Source organism: Pleurodeles waltl, chromosome 6, assembly GCF_031143425.1.
Source record: "Pleurodeles waltl isolate 20211129_DDA chromosome 6, aPleWal1.hap1.20221129, whole genome shotgun sequence".
Classification (NCBI taxonomy): domain Eukaryota; kingdom Metazoa; phylum Chordata; class Amphibia; order Caudata; family Salamandridae; genus Pleurodeles; species Pleurodeles waltl.
Genome location: NC_090445.1, coordinates 1,720,090,485 through 1,720,111,281, shown reverse-complemented (window position 1 = coordinate 1,720,111,281; position 20,797 = coordinate 1,720,090,485). Strand labels below are relative to the sequence as shown.

General features: G+C 53.0%; 1 protein-coding gene across 1 annotated transcript in view; it reads right to left on the bottom strand.

The window, feature by feature from the left end:
* LOC138301841 (mucin-5AC-like) overlaps window positions 1-20,797 on the bottom strand; it is a 196,145-nt gene that overhangs the window by 47,670 nt on the left and 127,678 nt on the right. The window contains exon 4 of the mRNA XM_069242338.1: window positions 15,963-17,195. Coding sequence (XP_069098439.1) covers window positions 15,963-17,195 — 1,233 coding nt within the window. The remainder of the gene's footprint in view (window positions 1-15,962; window positions 17,196-20,797) is intronic.

Sequence of the window (20,797 nt, the reverse complement as noted above, 5' to 3'; positions counted from 1 at the left end):
CTGTTCAATCCTGGGGAGTGCAAAGCCACAGTCTCACAAGTCCCTACAGTGTCCAAGGACAGAGGTAGTGGATGTAAATCTCCACTGGTTCTGGAGGGGGCTTTGTGCCCAGAGTGCTTCATCCTGCCAAGGACTGTGTGAGTGGATGGATCTCTCCACTGGTTCTGGAGGGGGACTGGTGCCCAGAGTGCTTCATCCTGTTAAGGACAGAGGTAGTGGATGCATGTCTCCACTGGTTCTGGAGGGGGACTAGTGCCCAGAGTGCTTCATCCTGCCAAGGACAGAGGTAGTGGATGTATCTCTCCACTGGTTCTGGAGGGGGCTTTGTGCCCAGAGTGCTTCATCCTGCTCGTGGCAGACGCAGTAGCATCAGTGCTCTTGGCGCTCATGGGCCAGCGGTGCTTGTGGCGGCGGTGTCCATTGCAGCGGTGCTTGTGGTGGCGGTGTCCTTGGCAGCGACTCCAGTCTGGGCCTGCGGGGCTGGTGGTGGCGGTCCTGTCTGGGCCTGAGGGGCTGGTGCTGACGGTCGCCTCCTGGGCAGCTGGGCTGATGGCGGTCGCCTCCTGGGCAGTGGGGCTGATGGCGATGGCCTCCTGGGCAGTGGGGCTGATGGCGGTCGCCTCCTGGGCAGCGGGGCTTCTGGCGGTGGCCTACTGGGCAGCGGGGCTGATGGCGGTGGCCTCCTTGCCGGCGGTGCTTGTGGCGGCTGTGTCCATTGCAGCGGTGGTTGTGGCGGCGGTATCCTTGGCAGCGACTCAGCTGCTGGCGGTCCTGTCTGGGCCTGCGGGGCTGGTGGTGGCGGTCCTGTCTGGGACTGCGGGGCTGCTGCTGGCGGTCCTGTCTGGGCCTGCGAGTCTGGTGCTGGCGGTCCTGTCTGGGCCAGCGGGGCTGGTGCTGGCGGTCGCCTCCTGGGCAGTGGGGCTGATGGCGGTCGCCTCCTGGGCAGCAGGGCTGCTGGCGGTGGCCTACTGAGCAGCGGGGCTGATGGCGGTGGCCTCCTGGGCGGCGGGGCTGTTGGCGGTCACCTCCTGGGCAGCGGCGCTGATGGCGGTGGCCTCCTGGGCAGCGGGGCTGCTGGCGGTGGCCTCCTGGGCAGCGGGGCTGCTGGCGGTGGCCTCCTGGGCAGCGGGGCTGATGGCGGTCGCCTCCTGTGCAGCGGGGCTGATGCCGGTCTTCTCTGCCGTGCTGATCTTCCCAGACTTGCTGGGTTTCTTGTGGCCCTTCCCCACCTTGGAAGGTGTCGCAGCTGACTCCACACTCCCACCTGTACCCCTGGGAGCGGCTTTGGTGGCTGGTGTCTTTTCCCTCTCCCGCCGGGCACTGGCCAACTTTTGATGCTTGACAGGTGGGGGGCTGTCCGTGCTGTGACTCCTTGCCACACTGGCTGCCCTGCTGCCTGGTGCACTCCAGAATCCGGTGACTACTGGCACCACCGATCCTGCCGATGTCGTGGCTGAGGTGCTAGGTTGGGACATGGAGAGTTGGGCCCTAGGGGACTGACGGAGTGGGGGAGGGGAGGGAAAGAGGTCAAGGGTGGACAGGAGAAGTTTCTTGGGAACACTGGGACGGGTAGCTGGAGGGGGTTTGGGAGTGGAGGAAGAGGTTGTGGTTGTAGGAGGTGTACGTTTGGTGACTTTGGGTGAAGGTGCATGTGCTGGAGGCTGTCGTGAGGTGGATGGCTGTTGGGTGGGTGTGTGCCTGCGTTTGTGTACCTTTGGAGGTGGCGTCACAGACACACTGGGAGAGGACACAGGGGATGTGTGAATTGTAGTGCGGGTGGTGACTGCACGTGAGCGGGGTGTGGTGGTGATGGAAGTAGTGGCTGTAGATGTAGTGCATGCAGGTGTGAGTGGAGATGAGACTGGGAGGGAGGAGGGAGACGAGGAGGAGGGGGACACAGTGGAGGCAGTGGATGTTGCTATGTCTGCATGTGTGTGATGTTTGCGTGAGTGCCTGTGGGATGTGTGGTGCTTATGTTTGCCTGAGCTTCCTTTGTGTGTTGGGGTGTGTGCATGCTGGTCTGATGATGTGCTTGGGGTAGGCTGAGGTACAGGGGTGTGGATCTGGGTAGAGGAAGTTGGAGGGGGGAGGCTAGCGACAGGGAAAATGGCTGCCATCAGTGCTGAGGCCAGAGTCTGAAAAGCTCGCTGAAGGGCTGCCTGATCAGAATGAATGCCCTCCAGGAATGTATTCGTCTGTTGCAACTGCCTCTCTACGCCCTGGATGGCATTCAAAATGGTAGACTGCCCAACAGTGAGGGACCTGAGGAGGTCAATGGCCTCCTCACTGAGGGCAGCAGGGGTGACTGGGGCAGGGCCTGAGGTGCCTGGGGCGAAGATGATGCCCACCCTCCTGGCTGAGCGGGCACGGGGCGAAGGCTGAGGGGCTGCTGGGAGGGCGGTGCGGGAAGGGGGTGGCAGCTGTATCTGTAGATGGGGGGGCACAGATAGGCCCCCCACCACAAGGGAGCTCCTATCAGAGGACGAGTCAGTATCACTGGTCTCAGCTCCTGTCCCCGCCATGGAGCTCCCCTCGCCCTCAGTCCCACTGGTGAAATCCGACTCCATAGTGTTGCCCTCCAGGGCCATGTGGGATGCAGCTCCCTCCTGCTCCGGTGTCACTGCTCCTCCGCCTGATGATGCTAATGCACACAAGAACCTCCCTCACCCAGATACCTCCACTGTGCGCTGAATCAGCAGAATGAGAGTGTACTCACCCCCTTGTTGCTGCTGTGATGCCCTCAAGCGCCCATCCAACTCCGGGTACGCCACTACCAGGATCCTGAACATCAGGGGGGTCATGGTACGACAGGCACCCCTCCCATGTTGGGAGGCCATCCCAGGCTGGGTCTCCGCCGTCTTCTTGCTCCAGCGGCGAATGTCCTCCCATCTCTTAAGGCAGTGGGTGCTCCGTCTGTGGTAGACCCCCAGGGACCGGACGTCCTTGGCGATGGCACGCCAAATATCCTTCTTCTGGTGGGCGCTGACCTACAGGAATTGTACAGGGGAAAAAGAGAAGTTATTTCCAACTGCACTGTCACAGTCATTGGCCCGCATCCCTACCCTTGCCATGTGGCACATGCACTCATCCTCGTTTCATGCACGCCTCATTCTCCCCCCCCCTATCTTTCATCCATCCCACTCCACACAGGCATAACCCATACAGCATGCTCCCAGTGTACTTACCTGTTTGTCTGGAGGACCGTAGAGTAGCGTGTACTGGGGAGGACCCCATCCACGAGTTTCTCAAACTCCTCCAATGTGAAGGCAGAGGCCCTTTCCCGAGACGCACGAGCCATTGTCTCTTCCAGACTGAGGTCACAGCAGCACTTGCAGTGTAGGTCCTCTCCTGTCGAAGATCAGGTATCGAGTGATTGAACAGATAGAAAATGGCGGTCATGTCCGCGGCGGTGCGTACCGTCACCGCCGGCGTACATCGTTATTGGCTCCTGGGACCCATAGGGTCCAATGTTAACCAATGCTGAATTGCGCCGCAGTCTTTGACCACCTACCGCGACGGTGTACAACGCCAGCGAAGTTACCTCATATCCTATTGTCCCACTTTACAGGTCAGGGAACCGCCATTTCAGGGGCCCACATGGCTCTATTTTTAACTGCGTCACACATAACTAGGCCTTGCCTCAACACTCATACATGCTTATTTCGGATTATGAATCGTGTTCTCTGTAAGCTGTGTGTACGTACCTCTGAGTTGGTTGACTCTGTGCTCGCTGTTGTCCTTCATAGGCACCGGCTGCTGGGACATGTGAGGAGATGGCGGCATCCTCCGGTGTACAGACCGCTGGTGGACCTGTCGACAATGGAGGAAAGACATATAATCATCACATACAGGCTAGATCGTGCCACAATCCAGGAACTGGGTGCCCAGTTGGAGCCAGACCTGATGTCAGCTATCCGCCATCCCACAGGAATCCGCCCTCAAGTGCAGGTGCCGCCAGTGCTCCATTTCCTTGCAAGTGGGTCATTTCAAACAACAGTGGCCATAGCATCAGGGATGTCCCAGCCTATGTTTTCCAACGCGTTGTCCAGAGTGTTATCTGCCCTGCTGAAACACATGCGGAGCTACATCGTTTTCCTTTAGGTGGAGGATTTGCCTACAGTGAAAGGTGACTTCCATGCCCTGAGACATATCCCCAACATCATAGGTGCCACTGATGGGACACATGTGGCCTTGGTCCCTCCGCAGGAGTGAACAGATGTACAGAAACCGGAAGAGTTATCATTCGATGAATGTGCAGATGGTGTTTGGCAGACCAGTACATCTCCCATGTGAATGCCAAATTCCCTGGCTCAGTGCATGACGCTTACATCCTGCGGAATAGCAGCATCCCTTATGTGATGGGGCAACTCCAGAGGCACCAAGTGTGGCTATTAGGTGAGCACTTGGAACCAAATCAGTGGGAATAGTTTTCTGGGTCTGGGGATATCCCTACAGGTTAGTGTGTGTCTAACAGTTGTCCCTCGCCTTTTTCAGGTGACTCTGGTTACCCCAACCTGTCATGGCTACTGACCCCAGTGAGGAATTCCAGGACAAGGGCAGAGGAACGCTACAATGAGGCCCATGGGCGAACTAGGAGGATTATAGAGTGGACATTCGGCCTCCTGAAGGCCAGGTTCAGGTGCCTCCATATGACAGGTGGTTCCCTATTCTACTCACCAAAGAAGGTGTGCCAGATCATCGTGGCCTGCTGTATGCTTCACAACTTAGCTTTGCGACGACAGGTGCCTTTTCTGCAGGAGGATGGTCCAGATGGAGGTGTTGTGGCAGCTGTGGAGCCTGTGGACAGTGAAGACGAGGAAGCAGAAGAAGAGGACATCGACAACAGAAACTCGGTTATCCTGCAATACTTCCAGTGAGACACAGGTAAGAAGACAAACCTGCCTACTACATGTAATGTAACACTACTACCTCTCTACTGTCTGTCCTTTTCATCCAGTGTATGGTAAGTAAGTTTTCACTTTCCCTTACGATTTAACAGATGTGGGTCCCACTGTGTGACATCTGCTTTGTTTCCTCATGGACTAGAGCTGTGTGACATAGGTATGTTGACATTACAATTGTAAGAGCATTTCGTCACTGTAATTGCTAATACACTATTTCGAAATCACAGGCAGACTCCAGATTGTTTGTGCCTTAAGGGTGTTTATTTAAGTGCTCAATATTGGAGGGTGCTGTAAAATGGAGAGGGGTGATGATGGAGGAATGTCCATGGCAGAGTCCAGTCTATCAGTCTCACAGGTGTATTGTCCAAAGGGGCATAGGAAGTGGAGCTGGGGCAGTTTGAGGATGGACAGGGTGACAAGGTGGGACAAAAGGATGACATTCAGGGCGGTCTCATTTTCTGGCGGGGGTCTTGGCATCGTTCTCTGTCCTTGTCCTGGGTCTCAGGGATCATTTGCGGGGTGGTTCTCCATCTGCAGGGGGTGGTGTGCTGGTGTGGTGGTCCTGTGGCGGTGCCTCCTGTCCACTAGCGCCGGCGGAGGTGGTGGGCAGTTCATCGTCCAGGCTGGTGTCAGTGGCCCCTTGGTGTGCCACAGTGTCCCTCCTGGTGTTGAGGACTTCCTTCAGTACCCCTACGATGGTGCCCAGGGTGGAATTGAGGATCTGAGTTCCTCCCTGAAGCCCAAATACTGTTCCTCCTGCAGCCGCTGGGTCTCCTGAAACTTGGCAGTACCGTTGCCATCGTCTCCTGGGAATGATGGTACTCTCCCATGATGAATGGAGAGGGCCTCGTGGAGAGCGGGTTCCCTGGGCCTGTCCTCCCCCTGTCGCACAGCAGCCCTCCCAGTTCCCCTGTGTTCCTGGGCCTCTGTCTCCTTAACAGTGTGCCCACTGCCACCGCCCCCAGGTCCCTGTTGTTGTTGGGGTGGTGGGTTAGCCTGGGTTCCCTGTAGTGGTGGACACACTGCTGATTGATGAGTCCTGGGGACAGAGGTATGGGCCCGCTGGGTGGGTGCTGTGCTGGTGTTTCCAGAGGGGGGAAGCTCTGTCGTGGCCTGTGACTGTGTGAGGGGAACCGACTGTCCCGAGGTCCCAGATGGGCAGGGCTGATCGTGTAGATCCAGTTGGACAGAGCTGCTGTCATCACTGTGGGCCTCTTCTGTTGGTGGTGTGGACATGTGTGGACCCTCCTGTGCGGTGACGTTGGGTAGGGGTCCTGCAGGGGTGTAAAAGCATTATTATTGCATCTGTGTGTACCTTGGTGTGCAATGGGTGGGTGACCATGTACCCCAGTGCTTGCATTCCTGTGTGGGACCTTGTGTGATGATGGTTTAGGGGGGTGTATGGGTATGTGCAGTGGCCATGCATTGGTGATGGGTTTCCATGCTTTGGTGTTGCATGCAGGACTTGGTGTTGGGATGTGTGGTTTGTGATAGTGGGACATGTGTGAGGAGTAGGAGTGATGGGGGTGAGGGTGGGGGTATGTGATGGCATGCAGGTAGGGTGGGGGTTGTAATAGTTAAGGTTTGACTTACCAGAGTCCATTCCTCCAGATACTCCTTCGAGGCCCTCAGGATGCAGAATCGCCAAGACTTGCTCCTCCCATATTGTTAGTTGTGGGGGGAGGAGGTGGGGGTCCGCTGCCAGTCCTCTGTACCGCAAGGTGGTGTCCAGATACCACGGAACGCACCTTCCCCCGTAGGACATTCCACCTCTTCCTGATGTCATCCCTATTTCTTGGGTGCTGTCCCACTGCGTTGACCCTGTCCACTATTCTGCGCTATAGCTCCATCTCCCTAGCTATGGAGGTGTGCTGCACCTGTGATCCGAATAGCTGTGGCTCTACCCGGATGATTTCCTCCACCATGACCCTGAGCTCCTCCTCAAAGAACCTGGGGTGCCTTTGCTGTGCCATGGGGTGGTGTGGGTGATGTGTGGGGTGGTGTGTGTTATGATATGTGGGGTGATATTTAGTGGTGTGTTGTCTGTGGTGCGTGGATGTTATGTGGGTGATGGTGTTGTGTGCCTGTGGATGCCTGGTTATAGATTGTGGTGTCTCTGGCCTTCTATCGAAATTCTGGTCGTAAGGGTTTGTGGGTGATGTGGATGATGTGGGTGTGTGTTTTATATTGGATTGGGTGTGTGGGAGTGGTGTGTGTGTGTGTATCAGGTGTGTGTATTCCGAATTGCCCAATGTGGCTGTGTTTTGTATATGTGTGTGTATTTTGAGCGCGGCGGTGTGTACCGCCAATGGAATACCGCGGTTGAAAGACTGCCACGTGGATTCGTGGGTCGTGATAGTGTGGGCGTATTTCTGTTGGTGTGACAGTGGAGGTTTTGTTTTCGCCAGTTTATCACTGACCTTTGGTGTGGCAGACTTGTGTGGGTGTCTTAATTTTGGCGGATTCCGAGCTGTAGGTCATAATAGCTGTGGCGGCTTTCTGTGGCCGCGGCGGTGTGTTGGCAGTCTTCTGCATGGCGGTAAGCGGCTTTTACCGCCAATGTTGTAATGACCCCCATAGTCACAGCGTCAGGATCAGAAGAATCCCCTCTGCGGACACCTCTGACTCCCACACATGACAACCCCCTCATCCCATGCAGGACACACCCCGCACACCCCCGAGGTTGAATTTCACATCCCGGTTTTCAGAATGTTGCAGATCCCAACTTTAGGGGTATATGAGGTTGAACTGTAAATAAAACATGCATTTCATATGATTCTGTCTGCATGCACCTTTTCACACAGACTGCAATGGCAGGCCTGCAGACGCATTTTACATGGGCTCCCATGGGTGGCACAAACATGCTGCAGCCCAAGGAGAACCCCTGGTGCCCCAATGCCCTGGGTACCTAAGTACCATAGAGGGCACCAATATGCCAATTGTGGGGTGTGCAAAGTCCTAGGCATCCAAATGCAGAAGGAGAGAGCACAGTCACTGGGGTCCTGGTTAGCAGCATCCCAGTGAAACTAGAAGCTTACTGACAGCAGCCCAAAGTGGGGATAACTATGCCAAAAAGAGTGACTTTGCTACAATGCTTTAACTGAGCAGGATGATTTTCAGGGGTTTGAATAAAAAACTCTGGGTATCATCTTTGTGATGCATTTGTTGCAGTTCTCCGAAAGTATGTTTGATTTTGTATTTGGATATGACAATTTGAAGAGAAGAACATGCCCAAAAAGCTACATATTTGTAACTTTTCCCACTACAAATGGCCGTGAGATTCGTCTACATGATGTCGCTGTTCTCACTGTGCAGTGGGAACAGTCCCAGTCACTGCAGCCTGTTGCTGTTATCTGTGTGCAGATGCAGGAACATGTCTGTACAGTGGTAGGAGCTGTGGGTGGAGCTGTGGTTGTGGTTGGAGTTGTGACTTCTGAAAGTGAAAATTGAAATATACATCAGAGAATATGTTATAACAGCTCTATGACCACACATGTGACTTATAAGACAGTTCTCTGAGCCATCAAAACACATAAGGGGTCATTATGACCCCGGCAGTAAGTGGAAATGTGGCGTTAGTACCGCCAACAGGCTGGCGATACATACTGCCACATTATGAGAATGGCGGGTTGTTTGCAGCCAACCTGCCACTTCTCCACTCATACCGCCATGGCGATATCAGCCACCGGGCCGTAGATGTCAATCTTCAGCCCAGAAGCTGGCATAGTACCGTCTGCAGCATTGGTTTTCATGGCGTTACCCACTAAAACCATTGCAGTAGGCTCTACCGGTGACAGGGAATTCCTTCCCTGTCACTGGTAGTCAGTTGCCCCACTTCCCCAACACACACCTGACACCCCACACCCCCCTCCATCCAAACTCCCCTTCCCCTTTGATCCTCACACACATCCCCCACCCTCTCTGATCCTCATACTCACCCCCCTCCCCTCCGGTCATCACACACACCCCACCATCCCTTCCAATCCTCATACTCACCCCTATCCTCTCCGATCCTCACACTCACCCCACCCCCATACACACACACACCCGCAGACACACACCACACATACACCTAATCCCTCACACTGGCATACACGCATTCATGCAAGCATACTTTCAGACATGCTCGCACACATACTTGCAACAATTACACTGACATGCAGACATGCACTTACTTTACCAGTCTTACACGCATTCACTCTCACCATAACAAGCATGCAAGACAGAAGCATTCACACACACACTCACACATTCATGCACTCACTCAGACATGTACACACAACACCACCCACCCCTCCACCCCCCACCCCTGATGGAAGCCTGACTTACCTTTGTTGAGAAGGTCTTCCGGCAGGGAATGGGGAGGGGCGCTGCTACCGCCAGCAGCCCCCGTCAGCAGAACACCACCAGGCCGTACCACAGGTCACAATAGGCTGGCGGTGTTCAACTGGTGTGGCGGTGCTGGTGGGTGAGTGGGTCTGCATGACCACACGGTCCATGGCTGCCCAGGAAGGGAGTCAAGGGCGTCTGGAGCCTGGAACAATGGCCCAGACAGCTGCACAGAGGAAGGGCAAGGGACGTGGGAAACCGGCCCCAGAAATTCCTGTGGTGGTTGTCGGGGTCCCAGAAGAGGAGGCCCCTGAGCCAACTGGGGAAGATATTGCCGCCCTAGGTAACCTGCATGAGCTTGCTGGCTGGCAAGTGGAGGGTGGGCCAACCAGGGAGGAATTCTGCAAAGCGCAGAAGGAGTGCCCCACTGTTGAGAGTCTGAGGCAACAGGCCTCCGCCCAAGCAGCAGGTGAAGCCTCTGGTGATCACCACATATATTGGAAGAATTATCTCCTCTACAGTGAACATAAGGTACCGCCTGCTGGGGCAGCACGTCCTCCAGTGTCACCCTCGTGGTGGGACATTTGGGGCAAGACAAGACCTTTGCCAGACTTGTCACCCACTTTTATTGGCCCCGAATGTGGGTAGCCTCAGATAATTTCTGTAGGTCCTGCCCAACCTGCCAGGCAAGTGGGAAGACAGGGAAAAGGCTCAAGGCCCCCCTGATCCCACTTCCCAAAGTTGGCACCCCCTTTGAAAGGGTAGGCATCAACGTCATTAGTCCCTTGGACCCCAAAACCACCCCAGTCAACTGGTTTATCCTGGTTTTGGTGGACCATGCCACCCACTATCCAGAAGCCATCCCTTTAAGGACAGTGACTGCACCAGTGGTGACCAGAGCTCTGATGGGAATATTTACCCGTGTGGGGTTCCCAACGGAGGTTGTGTCTGACAGAGGCACAAACTTCATGTCAGCGTACATGAAGTCTATGTGGGATGAGTGTACCAGTTTACCACACTTACCATCCTCAAACCAATGGGCTTGTTGAAAGGTTCAACAAGACCCTGAAAGGAATGATCACTGGCCTGCCTGAGGCCATGAGCTCCTTTGAACTTCTCTATGGATACCCTGTCAGGGGACCACTAAGCATAGTCAAGGAGGGATGGGAGAAAGCTCCCAAGAAACCTCCCCAGGATGTGGTCAGTTAAATGCTGGCCCTCTGCAACCAGACACAGCACTTCTGGAAACAGGCCAAGAGCAACCCTGAGGCCAGTCAAGAAGTGATGAAGGAGTGGTATGACCCTGGTAGAATTCTCACCTGGAGACAATGTATGGGTGATGGAGCCAGTAGAGCCTAGAGCTCTCCCACTCAAGGAGCAAACGGGGGAGGCCACTTACCTAATGGACTTCAAGACCCATAAAACCCCCTAAGGGTTCTCCACCACAACCGACTGAAGCCTCATTTTGAGAGGTCTGACGTCAGCATGCTTCTTGTGACAGATGAGGGCATGAAAGAGGAGAGTAAGCCTCTCCCGACCTCCTTTCTGCCAAGCAAGGTGAAGGGTCAGTGGAGGGTGTTAATCTCTCTGACTCCCTGACTCTAGATCAGAGGGGAGGCTGCTACGAGTTGTTGGAACAGTTCTCTTCCATGCTGTCCCTCACTCCTGGGCTCACACACTTGTGTGTCCACGATATTGACACAGGAGACAGTCCGCCTGTAAAGAATAAAATTTACAGGGTGTCAGATAAAGTGAGGTCCAGCATCAAGGGTGAAGTTGACAAGATGCTAGCTCTTGGGGTGATAGAGAAGTCCAGTAGTCCCTGTTCCAGCCCAGTGGTGTTGGTTCCCAAGGCTGCTGCTCCCAGTGCCAAACCAGAACTCGGGGTCTGCGTGGACTACCGGGGTCTCAACTCTGTCACAAACACAGAGGCTCACCCCATCCCCGAGCTCATGAGCTCGTCGACAGGCTACTCAAGTCAGGGTACTGGCAGATCGCCTTGATTAAAGGGCTCAAGAGAGATATGCTTTTTCTACTCCTGAGGGTCATTACCAGTTCAGAGTAATGCCCTTTGGGTTGAAAAATGCCCCCCACTACCTTCCAACAGTCAGTTAACGGGGTCATAGCTGGCAAGGATGACTTCTGCGCACCCTACCTAGACGACATTGCCGTCTTTAGTTCCAGCTGGGAGGAACACCTGCTCTACCTCAAGGAGATGCTTCAGGCCCTGCAACAGGCAGGCCTGACCATCAAGGCCAGTAAGTGCCAGATAGGGCAGGGTTCCATGGTGTACTTGGGACACCTAGTAGGCGGTGGCAAGGTGCAGCCCGTCCAGGCCAAGACTGAAACTATGAAGGCCTGGCAACCACCTGGAGCTCAAACAGAGGTGAGAGCCTTCTTAGGCCTCACCGGATATTACCGCAGATTCATTAAGGGATGTGGCACCATAGTAGCCCTCTTAACAGAACTGACATCCAAGAAACAACCTACGTTGATGAATTGGACAGAGGCTTGTCAGAAAGCCTTTGACTCCCTGAAGGAAGCCATGTGCATATCCCCCATGCTCAAGGCACCTGACTACGCCAGAGAATTAATCGTGCAGACAGACGCTTCAGAGCATGGCACAGGGCAGTCCTAGCACAGCTGAATGAGGAGGGCCTAGACCAACCAGTATTCTTTATTAGCAAAAGGCTATTACCACGGGAACAGAGGTGGAGTGCTATTGAGAGAGAAGCATTTGCTGTGGTCTGGGCACTGAAGACGCTGAGACCATACCTGTCTGGGACTCACCTCTGGGTTCAGACAGACCACAGACCCCTAAGATGGCTCATGCAGCTGAGGGGTGAGAATCCTAAACTCTTGAGGTGGTCCATTTTCTTACAGGGGGTGGACTTTACGGTGGAGCATCGCCCCGGGATTGACCACCCCAACGCTGATGGTCTCTCCTGATACTTCTCTTAGTGATGAGAGCTCCCAGGAGGTTGGGTAGCTCTCCCCACTTTCTGATGGGGGGGACACATGTTAGACCTGACAGCCTTAGGGTGGTCACCTTCAATGTTTTGCCTGCCTCCCTCCACTTTTTGACACTGTTTTTGCTGGTTTTAGGACTCTGCGCACTTTACCACTGCTAACCAGTGCTAAATTTAGAAATGCCACTTTTAGAAAGTGAGCATTTCTCTGCACTTAAATCCTACTGTGCCTTACAATCCACATCTGGCTGGGTTAGTTGACAGCTTCTTGTGCATTTCACTCAGACAACCCCAAACACAGGATACTCACCTGCCACATCTGCATACTGAATGGGTCTTCCTGGGCTGGGAGGGTGGAGGGCCTGCTCTCACACAAAGGACTGCCACACCCCCTACTGGGACCCTGGCAGACAGGATTGAACTGAAAGGGGAACTTGTGCACTTCTAAGCCACTCTGAAGTCTCCCCCACTTCAAAGGCACATTTGGGTATCTAAACCGCAGGGCTGGGAGTCGAGGCTCGTCTGCTCTCCACTGGGATGCTGATGGTGAAGGACCTGCACCCTGTCCTGCAGATGCAGGAAGGGAGGCAGGGCTGGGAGTCGAGGCTCGTCTACTCTCCACTGGGATGCTGATGGTGAAGGACCTGCACCCTGTCCTGCAGATGCAAGAAGGGAGGCAGGGCTGGGAGTCGAGGCTCATCCGCTCTCTACTGGGATGCTGAGGTTGAAGGACCTGCACCCTGTCCTGCAGCATGCAGGGAGGGAGGCAAAGCTGGGAGTCGAGGCACACCGCTCTCCGAGGGGATGCTGAGGGTGAAGGACCTGCACCCTGTCCTGCAGCATGCAGGGAGGGAAGCAAGGCTGGGAGTCGAGGCTCACCGCTCTCTGAGGGGATGCTATGGTGAAGGACCTGCACCCTGTCCGGCAGCATGCAGGGAGGGAGGCAGGGCTGGGAGTTGAAGCTCTCCTGCTCTCTGAGGGGTCGCTGAGGGTGAAGGACCTGCACCCTGTCCTGCAGCATGCAGGGAGGGAGGCAAGGCTGGGAGTCGAGGCTCACCGCTCTCCGAGGGGATGCTGAGGGTGAAGGACCTGCATCCTGTACTGCAGATGCAGGGAGGGAGGCAGGGCTGGGAGTCGAGGCTCACCGCTCTCCGAGGGGATGCTGAGGGTGAAGGACCTGCACCCTGTCCTGCAGCATGCAGGGAGGGAAGCAAGGCTGGGAGTCGAGGCTCACCGCTCTCTGAGGGGATGCTATGGTGAAGGACCTGCACCCTGTCCTGCAGCATGCAGGGAGGGAGGCAGGGCTGGGAGTTGAAGCTGTCCTGCTCTCTGAGGGGTCGCTGAGGGTGAAGGACCTGCACCATGTCCTGCAGCATGCAGGGAGGGAGGCAAGGCTGGGAGTCGAGGCTCACCGCTCTCCGAGGGGATGCTGAGGGTGAAGGACCTGCACCCTGTCCTGCAACATGCAGGGAGGGAGGCAGGGCTGGGAGTTGAGGCTCACCTGCTCTCTACTGGGATGCTGAGGTTGAAGGACCTGCACCCTGTCCTGCAGCATGCAGGGAGGGAGGCAGGGCTGGGAGTCGAGGCTCACCGCTCTCCGAGGGGATGCTGAGGGTGAAGGACCTGCACCCTGTCCTGCAGATGCAGGAAGGGAGGCAGGGCTGGGAGTCGAAGCTCTCCTGCTCTCCGAGGGGATGCTGAGGGTGAAGGACCTGCACCCTGTCCTGCAGCATGCAGGGAGGGAGGCAAGGCTGGGAGTCGAGGCTCACCGCTCTCCGAGGGGATGCTGATGGTGAAGGACCTGCATCCTGTACTGCAGATGCATGGAGGGAGGCAGGGCTGGGAGTCAGCTGATGTTGAAGGACCTGCATCCTTTACTGCAGATGCAGGGAGGGTGGCAGGCCTGTCCTGTAGATGCAGGAGGGGAGGCACAGCTGGGAGTCAAAGCTCGCCAGCTCTATAATGTCTAACATTTCTTGACTAAATTGACCTAGACCTCTGCAGAGATCAACACCACAGGTGCCTAAAAAGAAAAGTATCATATAAAAGCCATAAAGGTAGAAGTAAATCTGAAGTGATAAAACTTCACAGTTCATATTTTAAAATATCAGCAGAGAGCTCCTAAGAGTGCAAAGGTATAAAGCATCCCTGTTCATTAGGAGAGATGCATCAGAGCCCTGGGAAAGGAGGTGAGTTACCTCCTAGGGTGAGTAACAGCTTCTAGAGCCTCCTAGGGCGGGGCAGAGGTGGGCACACAAAACACATGGCTGGGACCTGCCTTACACAAATGACACAAGCTACAGGGACCCTCTCCAACCGCAGACAAGCAATCGAGCGACAGATCACCAGACACAGACACATGCACAAGGCTGCTACAAGCACCAGTTGTGTTTGCACCATCCATCTCTCTCCTCCTCCCAGGACATGTAGCCCGTGCAGTGCTTAATTTGTAAAAAACGATAAGTGCCAGAGCCCTCACCAGGAGGCACTGCAGTTTGCAGTGCCCATTGCCCTCTCCAGCACTGCCAATGACACAACTATCACCCACACTCTCATACCAGTGTGACCATCCTGACTATTCTAGAGATTTTAATGTATATTGAACTGAGAAACAACTGTTGTTGGCTCGTCTCTAACTCAGACAAACATCACCACCAGGTGGCAGACTGCCGTAGGTGCCAATGTTGACAATGACTTAAAAGAGTGGGAAAAAGTGGGAGCTCCCTGTTTGCTGGCTCATGGGTGTGAGTCGACATCAAACTACCCTTCCCATTTTAAAAGCTGAGGGCAGACAAAGCCTGGTCTTTGCTGTATCCCACTTTTTGCTGGCCATGTGGAGGGTCAGGCAAAGAGCTCGTCACCAATTGTCTTAAATTAATGTTTATGATAGTGCGTGTGTGTGTAAGTGTGGTGTGTGTAAGTGTGGTGTGTGTAAGTGCGGGTGTGTGTAAGTGTGGTGTGTGTAAGTGCGGGTGTGTGTAAGTGCGGGTGTGTGTAAGTGTGGTGTGTGTAAGTATGGGTGTGTGTAGGTGTGGTGTGTGTAAGTGTGGGTGTGTGTAAGTGTGGTGTGTGTAAGTGTGGGTATGTGTAACTCTGGGTGTGTGTAACTGTAGGGTGTGTGTAAGTGCGGGTTTGTGTAAGTGTGGGTGTGTAAGTGTGGGTGTGTGTAAGTGCGGGTGTGTAAGTGTGGGTGTGTGTAAGTGTGGGTGTGTGTAAGTGCGGGTGTGTGTAAGTGTGGTGTGTGTAAGTGCGGGTGTGTGTAAGTGAGGGTGTGTGTAAGTGCGGGTGTGTGTGGGTGTGTGTAAGTGCAGGTGTGTGTAAGTGTGGGTGTGTGTAACTGTGGGGTGTGTGTAAGTGCGGGCTTGAGTAAGTGTGGGTGTGTGTAAGTGTGGGTTTGTGTAACTGTGGGGTGTGTGTAAGTGTGGTGTGTGTAAGTGTGGGTGTGTGTAAGTGTGGTGTGTAAGTGTGGGTATGTGTAAGTGTGGTGTGTGTAAGTGTGGTGTAAGTGTGCGTGTGTGTAAGTGTGGTGTGTGTAAGTGTGTTTGTGTAAGTGTGGGTGTGTGTGTAAGTGCGGGTGTGTGTAAGTGTGGTGTGAGTAAGTGTGGGTGTGTGTAAGTGCAGGTGTGTAAGTGTGCGCGTGTGTAATTGTGGTGTGTGTAAGTGCGGGCGTGTGTAAGTGTGGTGTGTGTAAGTGTGGGTGTGTGTAAGTGCGGGTGTGTGCAAGTATGCGTGTGTGTAAGTGTGGGCTGGTGGATCTCACCTGTGCATCGGGAGCAGTCCCACTCGCCGCAGCCACTCACTGTTATTCTGATACAGACGCAGTAACAAGTCTCGATGGTGGTAGGAGCTGTTGTAGTAGTAGTGGTAGGAGCTGTTGTAGTAGTAGTGGTGGGAGCTGTAGTAGTAGTAGTGGTGGGAGCTGTAGTAGTAGTAGTGGTAGAACCTGTTGTAGCAGTAGTAGTAGTGGTAGGAATTGTTGCAGTAGTAGTAGTGGTGAGAGCTGTAGTACTGGTAGGAGCAGTAGTAGTAGTTGTGGGAGCTGTAGTAGTAGTTGGAGCTGTAGCAGTAGTGGTGAGAGGTGTAGTAGTGGTAGTGGTAGGAGCAGTAGTACTAGTGGTGAGAGCTGTAGTAGTGGTAGTTGTGGGAGCTGTAGTAGTGGTAGTAGTGGTGGGAGCAGTAGTAGTAGTAGTGGTGGGAGCTGTAGTAGTAGTTGGAGCTGTAGTAGTAGTGGTAGGAGCAGTAGTGGTAGTTGTGGGAGCTGTATTAGTGGTAGTAGTGGTGGGAGCTGTAGTAGTAGTGGGGGCTGTAGTAGTTGGAGCTGTAGTAGTAGTGGTGAAAGCTGTAGTAGTAGTAGCAGTGGGAGCTATAGTAGTAGCGGTAGGAGCAGTAGTAGTAGTGGTGGGAGCTGTAGTAGTAGTGGGAACTGTAGTAGTAGTGGTAGGAGCTGTAGTAGTAGTGGTGGGAGCTTTAGTAGTAGTAGTAGTGGTGGGGGCAGTAGTAGTAGTGGTGGGAGCTGTAGTAGTAGTAGTGGTAGGAGTAGTAGTAGTGGTAGGAGCAGTAGTAGTGGTGGGAGCAGTAGTAGTAGTGGGGAGAGCTGTAGTAGTGGTAGGAGCAGTAGTGGTAGTTGTGGGAGCTGTAGTAGTGGTGGGAGCAGTAGTAGTAGTGGTAGGAGCAGTAGTAGTAGTAGTGGTAGGAGCAGTAGGAGCAGTAGTAGTGGTGGGAACAGTAGTAGTAGGAGCAGTAGTAGTAGTTGTTGGAGCACTAGTAGTAGTGGTAGGAGCAGTAGGAGCAGTAGTAGTGGTGGGAGCTGTAGTAGTGGTGGGAGCACTAGTAGTAGTGGTGGGAGCTGTAGTAGTAGTTGGAGCTGTAGTAGTAGTGGTGAGAGCTGTAGTAGTGGTAGGAGCAATAGTAGTAGTGGTGAGAGCTGTAGTAGTACTGGTAGGAGCTGTTGTTGCAGCAGTAGTAGTAGCGGTCGGTTCAGTCGTAGTGCGACCTAGAAACATGAAACAGAGCACATATCAGGTGGCGTGGTATCTGCTGACTGCGCACATGCATGCAGCAAGAGGCATGAGTTGGCCCGGGGGCCCTGGTGGGGGCATGTGGACTCCTAGACACTGAAAGACTCAGAGCGACAATGTTCACCACAGGGGTGGGCAGTAATCAGCCCCTTGTAGTGCGAGCCATATGTATACATATTTAACATTTTGAGGTGTGGAATGGTTCTACCTACAGATCATCCACCCGCGTGGACCACCATCCACTTCTGCACCTCTGTCGATGTGGAGGTTCCCCTCCATGGCTTGTCGAGGATGCTCTCCTACCCTGGTCACCTCCCTGCCTGCTCTGTTTATAAAGTACCCCCAGAGGGTCCAGTCGTCACCCATCTCACTGCAGGGCTCCCTGCTATGTGGACTGATACGTCAGAGCAGTGTCGTGTTCTGAAGTCGAGGTGAGCACCCAAAATGCCCACTTGTTGAGAGGGTGGCTGCTGTCCTCTCCTGCGGCTGTTCTGGGTTTAGAGTGAGGACAGTGAAGGACCGGCCTCTTTACCTGTCTCTTTCAGGGAGAGACACCTACAGGCTCCCACCTGTCTAAATTGTCCTCCCATTCTCCTTTAGTCGGGTCTTTCCCTCTACATGGCTGAGCCAAGAGTGGACGGTCTATTGAAACTGTGTACATGGTGCAGAGTGAGTAGGGGGAATCCATCTTGGCTTGCCTACGTGTGCATGCATCTTAAGATGGTGGATGGCCTGGATGCCCATGTTTCTGTTGACCTGGAGGTCTGCACCTTTGAGATTGGCCTTCATGTCCCCTGGTGTGCTCTCCTGATGTCTCCAGTGCCCCATGGGTGAATGTGTCAGCTCGCTCTCTTCGCCTGAGGTTCACACGCCAGTGTCCACTCAGCACCCCTTCCTGCCTGATCTAAGAGAATGAACATCTGCACCGAAGGTGGTCCTCACCAGTGTGCTGTCCTGGCCCTGACGTGCCCAGAGCAGGCAGTGGAGACGTGGAACTAGACTGGAGGAGACCTCTACAAGCGTGAACTAGACAAGAGAGCTTGCTACCCATTTCTTGGGATTCATACTGATAACTTCTGGTAGGAGATAGGGCAATTGTTGTGCAGTGAACAAAAAGCTGTGAAACATATCACAAGTCTTGATTTAGGCTCTTCATAGTCACAGTGCATTGTCAATCAGACCACATTCATTTTGGAAAGTCTACATTTGGGCCCTGTGGTTAACTTGACCATGGCCATCATTGGAGAATGGCAGAAGACAATGTTAAGGAAGTAATCTACAAGAACAAAAAGACACAGAATGTAGAGCTAATCACCCAAAGCAGGAAACAGTCAGACACCACAGACGGAATAAGGAGTTAGGCTTACCTAAGCATGTAACGTTTTCAGACTCATCGGTGATAAGTGAAACTGATACTGAACCTCAACCCTACTCCTAGTTCTGTTCACTTACCCTCGGGCCATCAATTCACATTGTGGATAAAACCTCTCCTTTTGTGTGATGGGATGAGGCAGACACAGAGAGAGGGGTGAGGTTATCCACAGTTCCATCCTCTGAAGCGTTATCAACCTGGAGAACGTCAGACGGGGAGCAGATTTTATCAGTGAGATCCTCCCCAATGTTTAACTTGTCCTCCCACGCATCAAAAGTCTCCCAGATACTTGTTCTCAGATGTAGCTTGAAATGTGCCCCTTTGAACTGACCAGGGGCCCTATTCACAAAGGTAAACTTAGACGTTTGGTCTAAACTATATCTATGTTGGAAAGAGTACACAACGCCGCTGATGCAGAATCCTATAACATAAGACTAGGAAAAGATGTGCATTGTAAATTCCCCTCTAATAGAACATTATCAAACACAAGACACAACAGGACATAAGGTGGCGAGTAATGGAACAGGTGACATCAAATCCATGTGGGACAGGTATTCATAAGGCACTAATAATGTGGAAAGACCCTGGATTGCCTGTCTGGATTCACTGAAATGTGGACTGAATGTATTACATTAATATAACAAACACGAACCCTTCAAATGTATGCATCCGCGAATGGTGTCATAATGATGTCCTCGATGCAATGTACTCTGCTGGGCACATTGACGTTTTACTGTAGTCATTCCTTGTCAATTTCTTTTTGTCCTTGTATACATCTTATCTGTACCCACCAATTTTTAATTACCATATTTCACTACCATCTTTTAATGAGGCATGATTGAAACTTTCTTCTTCGGTGCCATTCTTTGATGGAATCTAATGACCATCATTTAGCCAGCTTCAGTGGTCCCCTTGACTAACATCTCTCAATGATGAAGCTTCCCACATTGAATGAGATTTTGCCACGCCCCCAGGTTGTTCTGTCCCTCCTTCCTTCAGCCCCCCCCAACATACAAACGTCCACAATCTCTCTTGGTTGCACCTCCCAATTGACTCAGTCTTTGATCTCAGTTTGCTTCCATTTCCTTTCAACAACCAAACGCTGAGGCTGGAGTGCCATCTTTGTTGGCAGGCCACCACACGGGGATCCCTTTTCCTTCTTGCGCTTCTCCTGACTGTGAGGACATTAGCTACGCGCTCTACAAGGTTTTTTCTGGTTTGCCTGGCCATGTTGATAGGTTTTCTTTATTCTTTGCTCTCAGTGGTGGCCCACACTTGTGTACTTTTCTCCACAAAGCTCATGTCCGACATATCTTTGTCTTGACGCAGTCACCATTGACTGGCCGTGATTGGCTGCAGGCACATGCGCTATATATCATCACCCCCTCTGTTGTTCCATCTGTTTGCTGACTGATTAGTCCCTTGTTTCACATCCTAGCTCTCCACTACACACTAATTAATGTCACTTTTTTTTGAAGGAATGTTTTACCTCCTCATTTATCCTCAGACTGCCTCCAGTTTCCTATTTCAAGATCACTGGTTTAAGAATGCCTACCTCGTTACTCCCTCACCATAGTTTCTTTTTGTTTTTTCCTATGGGTGATTAGGTCTACTTTCTCTATTTATTGTTCTTCTAGGTTGCTTCTTCGACTTTTGACATTGTCCAGGTGATGGCCCTAGTCAAGTTAACCACTGGAGCCGAAACATCAACTTTCTGAAATAAAAAGGACTGTTTAAACATAGATTTCAAATATAGATTGAACTATGCTAAGTCTTAACCAAGATTTGTGATATTTTTAGTACTGGCCCAGCTTGTTGGTCACTTCATTGAAAATGTTTTAGTTTCTGCACCACCTGTTGGCACTGCAGGGTTGCACCATGACAGGCCTGCTACTACCATTATAAAACTGCATTACAGTAATGAAATATTATACATTTAGCAGCTTACTCTGTATGTCTGTTTTTCACTCCCAGCAATATGTGCCACAGTCCTGAGGCTCACTGCTGTTTGTCTTATCCAAACTCTTCTTGAAATAACCATTTCTCCTTGCCCCTGTAGGAGGAAGACCCACCAACACCAGTTGCATAGTTTGTGGCCTGGGGAAGGGTGACTGCTTGCATCTCCTTTCCTGAGCCCCTTGGTTACATCTTCTGGAAAATTGCAGCAGTACCCAGGGGCTACGAATCTACTAAATCCAGAACAGC